Source organism: Labeo rohita, unplaced genomic scaffold (assembly GCF_022985175.1).
Source record: "Labeo rohita strain BAU-BD-2019 unplaced genomic scaffold, IGBB_LRoh.1.0 scaffold_1844, whole genome shotgun sequence".
NCBI classification, from domain to species: Eukaryota; Metazoa; Chordata; class Actinopteri; order Cypriniformes; family Cyprinidae; genus Labeo; species Labeo rohita.
The window spans coordinates 6,056-13,570 of record NW_026128049.1 but is presented as its reverse complement, the minus strand read 5'-3'; the positions used below and the strand labels follow the sequence as shown (position 1 = coordinate 13,570).

The following is a 7,515-nucleotide window of genomic DNA, read 5'->3' as shown; positions in this document are numbered from 1 at the left end:
TTTGACACTGTTACTTGACAGAAACAGCACCTTAAATCCTCAACCTGCAACTTTGACACACTTCCGACATCTTTTTTTAAAGTGTGTTTAACTGTTTAGAAGCAGATCTCTTCTTCTTTCTTCTCACTTCTTTCTGGAACTTTTCCAAACTCCCTGAAAACTGCAGTTGTTAAGCTCCTTCTGAAAAAGAGCAATCTTGATAATACCATATTGAGCAACTATAGACCAATATCTAATCTTCCTTTTATAGGCAAGATTATTGAAAAGGTTGTTTTCAATAATCTTGATAATCAATGATATTTGCCTAAATACTGATTCTGGCAAAATATCAGTGCTGGTATTACTAGATCTCAGTGCTGCGTTTGACACTGTTGATCATAACATTCTTCTAGAGAGACTGGAAAACTGGGTCGGGCTTTCTGGGATGGCTCTCAGTTGGTTCAGGTCACACTTAGAAGGGAGAGGTTATTATGTGAGTATAGGAGAGCATCAGTCTAAGTGGACGTCCATGACATGCAGAGTCCCACAATGCTCAATTCTTGCGCCGCTCTTTTTTATCCTGTATATGCTCCCACTGAGTCACATAATGAGAAACAACCAAATCGCTTATCACAGCTATGATGATGATACCCAGATTTGCCTAGCCTTATCGCCAAATGACTACAGCCCCATTGACTCCCTCTGCCAATGCATTGATGAAATTAACAGTTGGATATAAGGAGAAAACTGAAGTCATTGCATTTGGAACAAAGATGAAGTTCTCAAGGTGAATGCATCCTTGACTCTATGGGTCAAACAACTAAAAATCAAGTCAGGAATCTTGGTGTGATTCTGGAGTCAGACCTTAGTTTCAGTAGTCATGTCAAAGCAGTAACTAAATCAGCAGACTATCATCTCAAAAACACTGCAAGAATTAGATGTTTTGTTTCCAGTCAAGACTTGGAGAAACTTGTTCATGCCTTTATCACAAGCAGGGTGGATTATTGTAATGGTCTCCTCACTGGCCTCCTCACTGAAAACCATTAGACAGCTGCAGCTCGTCCAGAACGCTGCTGCCAGGATTCTGACTAGAACCAGAAAATCTGAGCATATCACACCAGTTCTCAGGTCCCTACACTGGCTTCCAGTTATTTTTAGAATTGATTTTAAAGTACTTTTACTCGTTTATAAATCACTCAATGGCCTAGGACCTAAATACATTGCAGATACTGTATGCTCACTGAATATAAACCTAACAGACCACTCAGATCATTAGGATTGAGTCAGTTAGAAATACCAAGGGTTCACACAAAACAAGGGGAATCTGCTTTTATCTATTATGCTGCCCACAGTTGGAATCAGCTTTCAAAAGAGATCAGATGTGCTAAAACATTAGCTACATTTAAATCTAGACTCAAAGCTGTTTAGCTGTGCATTTACTGAATTTGATTATTTTACTTCCTTTTATGTAAAGCACTTTAAATTACCATTGTGTATGAAATGTTGTGTTATATAAATAAATTTGCCTTGCCTTGCCTTAATTGTTTTTCAGATTTCTTGTTAAGGACTTGGATATTTGACCATATGGATATATGGGTTTATTTCCCAGGGTTTAAAACGCAACCCACCAGTGCCATCTGCTGTTTGAAAACGCAGTTGTGCAAGACAGGAAGGAGGTGATCATACATTTTATGCTCGGGCATTTCTGTATGATAGTAACTTTTGTTTATTCAGCTCTGACGGTGATTTCTGAAGTAAATGAACGCTAATAAACCTTCAAGAAACATCAGTAAAGTTTCGGCCATCATTTGGACGGGGTCTGCTAAAGTATATCTCATGTTCTCTCTCAACTTCAAAATTATCCTATGTTTTACCTTTTCTTTGCATGTTCACTTTGCAAAGACTGGGTCGGAACTTCTGCAGTGATGTAGGATGATTTTAAAATGATTTTTGAAGTTGAGGGAGAAAACAGTCGGAGTATTTTCGACATACCCTAACTGTCTTGAGCCAGAATACACAGAGTTCAGGGACTGCAAGGCAAGACCAGCGTTTGAGAATAGAAAGTATTTGAATTGTATTTGTTTTTTTGTTTTGTTTTTTATGTAAACAAGCCATTGTTTTGCTAGATAAGACCCTTCTTCCTCGGCTGGGATCATTTACAACTGCATTTGGGATCGTTTGAAGCCGCATTTAAACTGCATTTTGGAAGTTTACCATATCAGTCCATTATATGGAGAAAAATCCTGAAATGTTTTCCTCAAAAAACATAATTTCTTTACGACTAAAAAAAGAAATATATGAACATCTTGGATGACAAGGAGGTGAGTAAATTATTTGTAAATAGTAGGGCTGTCAAATGATTAATCACGATTAATCACATACAAAATAAAAGTTTGAGTTTGCCTAATTTGTGTGTGTGTACTGTGTGTAATTATTATGAATATATAAATACAAACACATTCATGTATATATTTAAGAAGTATTTACAAGTATATGTATTTATTATAATTTTTATATAATTCATATTATCTATAAATAAAAATATTTTGTACATAAAAACATATTTCTCTTAAATACATACATTAATTTGTGTGTATTTATATATACATAATAATTACACACCGTATACAAACATAAATTAGGCAAACTCAAACTTTTATTTTGTATGTGATTAATCGCGATTAATCGTTTGACAGCCCTAGTAAATAGTTGTTCTGAAAGTGGGGTTCTCCTTTAACAATGCATTGGCGTAAAAAACGCACACCTTTGGACTAATTTCGCAACATAATTTCTTAACTGCCAAAAATACTGACCAAACAAAATACTGACTACTTTTGTGGACTTTTTACTGTATCAAAAAGCAATATGTGTTCACACAATAACTTTTTATTTGAATGTTTCAGTATGTATTGACATGACAATTGACTTTAACCTACAACTTGGAAGGAGATTCCTAAATGCTTCACACCTACAGCACACATTACAGACATTGATTCACTAATGTGGATATGTCCTACATGTCTAAAGTATAAAGGAGTAAACCAGTAATTGTTTTTGCTAAAACGTCATAAAAATAATCTGCAAGCACAAAACTGTGGTGAAATATATGTACATCTCTCAATAGAAGAGGTTTGCAGGTTTTAATAAAATGTTATTTTGAAGTAGTAATCATAATAATCATATTTCCAGTATGTGCCTCGAGCTTGACCAGTATTCTCAACTCACTCATCAGAATCCTCTGCAAACTTTCGACAGTTAGTTTAAACAGCTCATTCGGTTATTTTTGGGTCAGACGTGCTATTTCAGCTGTGCATCCTGCGCCAGCAACCCAGAACTAAAGTTCGATTCAGTCTTACTGTGCTTGTTTTTTTTTTTTTTTTTATATGTTTGTGTAGTGCAGCTAACTGAATGAAATGCTTCCCACATGCAGTGCAGTGTGGATCCAGTGTGGATCATCTCATGTGTCTTCAGATGCGTTGACTGACTGAATCTCCTTTCACAGTGTGAACACTTATAAGGTTTCACTCCAGTGGGGATCCATTCATGTTTTTTCATGTTTTTTTTAGGTCTCCTGAATCTCTTGTCACAGTGTGAACACTTGTAAGGTTTCTCTCCAGTGTGAATCCTCTGGTGCTGTTTCAGACAGTTTTCTGCAGTAAAAGTCTTTTCACACTCACAGCACCAGTATGTATTGTTAAATGTTTTAGACATGAACAACTCTGGACTGAAGCCAATAAATACATTGTACCACACTGATTGCATGCGTCACATGCATCAAGATCATATTTGTATGTGAAAGTCTTTCCACACTGAGTGCAGGTGAAAGATTCATTCTGTATTTTCCTAAATAATTTTAACATTCTTTGTTGGTAACTGATCAAGCAGTCTTGATGGAATATTATATCTCTAAAAAACCTTACCATGTCTTCTAAGTAAAGAGTAATTGCTGCATTTGTTAAGTTTCAGCGGGGGTGTACTCATTTATGCTGTGCACTGAAATTTATTAGGCATTTAAAACTTGTATTGACACAATTGAAAACATAAAAAAGCCCCAAAAGCAAACATGTAATAGGCAACTTCATGGCTTTCAGGGCTAAAATTATTCCTGATACAAACTATGACCAAAGTAAAAATAGACAATAACAATGAGTTGTTAATAAAATTATGAGTTTAATCAATCATTGCTTGAAGCAAAAAAAGTACAAGTGAATCCAAATGAGACAGATCTTTTTCCTTACTGACTTATAAGAGCCAAAGCATCTCAGAAGAGGAAGAGAAACTATATACTGTAATGAAAAACCATGAAGGACAAGAAGTTAAACATTATTATCATATTCATGTCTGTACTAAAAGTGTTATGGCCTCTTCTTCAGCTCCCTGAACTATGCACTGAAAGGTTTTTTCCAGTGTGAATTTTCTGGTGCTCCTTCAGTTCAGTGTCTAAAGGACTTCCTGCACTTAAACACACACCGTCATGTTTTTTCAGGACTAATGCACGAAGGAACTGTCACCTGCATTGATCTCTGAAACTCTTTCCACATTTATCATACGGGAATGACTTCTCTCCAGTGTGGATTTTCATCTGTGGTCTTTTATATTTTGTCACTGAAAGTCTTTCCACACCAATCACACATGAACAGACAGTGAATGTGCAATTGCACTGGTCTGACCAAACAAATCTCATGTGAAAATCAGACTGAATTTTTGCCCTGGACAGTTGTGTTGGTTTGAACAGGAGTTAACAGATACTAATCAACCTGTCGCTCATCATGACTGTTAGGAAACTAATTGGTTTAACCACTAAGTGGTTTCTCCACTGCATGGATCTTCATGTGTATCTTCAGGTGACTTTTATAAGCAAAACTGGTTCCGCACTGATCACACGTGTGTGGCTTCTCTCTGCTGTGGATCCTCTCATGTGCTTTCATATTTCCTAACAGATTGAATCTCTTGTCACAGTGTGAACACTTGTAAGGTTTTTCTCCAGTGTGGATCCTCTCATGCAGTTTTAACTGTTTCGCTGAAATAAAAGTCTTGTCACACTCAAAGCACATATAATCTTTCACACCAGTATGAATTTTCTGATGTTCTTTTAAACCTTGCAGCAGTGAAAAACTCTTTCCACATTCAGAACATGAATGCGGCTTCTCCTTTGTATGAACTGTCAGGTGTTTCTTCAGGTTTGATGCGAAGACAAATGTTTTTCCACACTGATCACATGTGAACGGCTTCTCTCCGGTGTGGATTCTCATGTGCTCTTTAAGATTTTTTTTAATTGCGAATCTCTTTTCACAATGTTCACACATGAAGGGCTTCTCTCCAGTGTGGATCCTCATGTGACGCTCAATACATGATTTGTTTGTGAATCTCTTTCCACATTGATCACATGCATATGGCTTCTCTCCAGTGTGGATTCTCATGTGAATCCTAAGTCGACTTTTAACTGAGAATCTCTTTTCACAATGTTCACACATGAAGGGCTTCTCTCCAGTGTGGATCCTCATGTGACGCACAAGACATGATTTGTTTGGGAATCTCTTTCCACATTGATCACATGCATAAGGCTTTTCTCCAGTGTGGATCCTCATGTGTTTCTTAAGGTCTGATTTTTCGATAAAGCCATTCCCGCACTGATCACATGTGAACGGCTTCTCTCCAGTGTGGATTTTCATGTGTCTTTCACGTTTTGAAGAGTTCACAAAACTCTTTCCACACTGATCACACATGAATGGCTTCACTCCAGTATGAACTGTCATGTGATGCTCAAGATACTGTTTGTTTGAGAATGTCTTTTCACAATAATCACACATGAACGGCTTCTCTCCGGTGTGGATCCTCATGTGATTCTTAAGGTGTGATGAATTTGTGAAACTCTTCCCACATTTATCACATGCATATGGTTTCTCTCCAGTGTGGATCCTCATGTGCTGCCTAAGATGTATTTTTTGTGTGAAATTCTTCCCGCACTTTTCACAGGTGAACGGCTTTTCTCCTGTGTGAACTCTCATGTGAATCTCAAGACTTGTTTCGCGTGTGAAACTCTTCCCACATTGATCACATGAATACGGCTTCTCTCCAGTGTGGATTCTCATGTGATTTTTAAGGTGTCTTTTATCACTGAAGCTCTTATCACATTGAACACATGAGTGTGGTTTCTCACCGGTGTGAATTCTCATGTGTACCTTAAGGTTTGATGATTGTGTGAATGTCTTCCCACACTGATCACAGGCATACGGCTTCTCTCCAGTGTGGATTCTCATGTGAATTTCAAGACATGATTTGTTTGTGAATCTCTTTCCACACTGATCACATGAATACGGCTTCTCTCCAGTGTGGAGTCTCATGTGTTTTTTAAGGTTTCCTTTATCTCTGAAGCTCTTGCCACACTGAACACATGTGTGTGGCTTCTCTTCTGAGTGAATTCTCATGTGTACCTTAAGATTTGCTGATTGTGAGAAACTCTTTCCACACTGATTGCAGGTGAAAGATTGCTTGGCTGTTCTTTTCTTCACAAACGTCTTTTTAGTCTTCGAGCGACCCAAAGATTTTTCTCCAGGTTTGTCATGATGTTTCTCCTCCACTTCACTCAGTTCTTTACTCTCCTTGTTCTTTTCCATAAGGTCTGAAATGAATGAATAAACAGTTTAATTTCATTTTCAGTACATCAAAATAATTCAAAGAGAGGCAAAGAAAGTTAAAGGGCTAAAATAAAATATTACAATAATTTACATTCATTTCTAAATTAGCTGAAACGGTGCATGAACAAGGTACACTGATCTTCCCGTTATTATTTTCTAAAACATTACAGGCACAAATATCACATTTTTGTAGTGAGAAAGATTACATTTATTTGACCAATGACACAATTGTCAACAATATTAAATTACTATTCAGCATTACCATGATTTTGGCACCAACTTTTAGATTAATATTTAATTTATTTTACTAAAAACTTCATGATTATTAGTGGGCAGTTAGTGTTTCATTCCATTGATTTCCATTCTAACACATATGACTATATAAAAAAATAGTTAAGAACTAGATCAAAGATCTATGACCTAGAGAAGTTACTTCGCATATAGGGATGTACAATTTATTATCATACCATAATATCATAATTGTTATTTTAATGATGTGCGAAATGGCATTACCAAGTATGTCACTCTTTTTGCCAAAAATATCTTGAGAGAGCATTCATCACAGTCATTTGCTCAGTTTCTAAATGAATCATCTGTTTTGAACAAATTCTTTTAAATCAATGATCCACTCATTCATTTATTTAAAAAAGTCAATCACTTTATAGGTTGAATGAATGATTCAATGCATCACTCATCAAAACAGGGACTTTAAGCCATATTTATCCATGACAGGCCTAAACCACCCAAGACCAGCACAAAAACACCATCAGCAAAATATCCTGTAATAATCATTATAGAAAAAACCCTAAAAATATTAGATAACATTGTTATTGTTTCCCTTTAGTGTTAAATTAATACATTTTAAACTTTATGTCCAGAGGTCACATTAACCGAAAAC

At 36.3% G+C, this 7,515-nt stretch overlaps 1 protein-coding gene across 1 annotated transcript; it reads right to left on the bottom strand.

Moving 5' to 3' along the window:
• Positions 1–4,212: 4,212 nt before the first annotated feature.
• LOC127159002 (gastrula zinc finger protein XlCGF57.1-like) lies at positions 4,213–6,598 on the bottom strand. Its single transcript, XM_051101957.1, has one exon. It carries the CDS (start codon positions 6,594–6,596, stop codon positions 4,773–4,775), a length of 1,824 nt encoding a protein of 607 aa, XP_050957914.1. The 5' UTR covers positions 6,597–6,598; the 3' UTR covers positions 4,213–4,772.
• Between the last annotated feature and the right edge of the window lie 917 nt (positions 6,599–7,515).

What these genes read in the sequence shown, in the direction of transcription:
- LOC127159002 (XM_051101957.1), bottom strand. Translation starts at nt 6,596, where the DNA reads ATGGAAAAGAACAAGGAGAGTAAAGAACTGAGTGAAGTGGAGGAGAAA.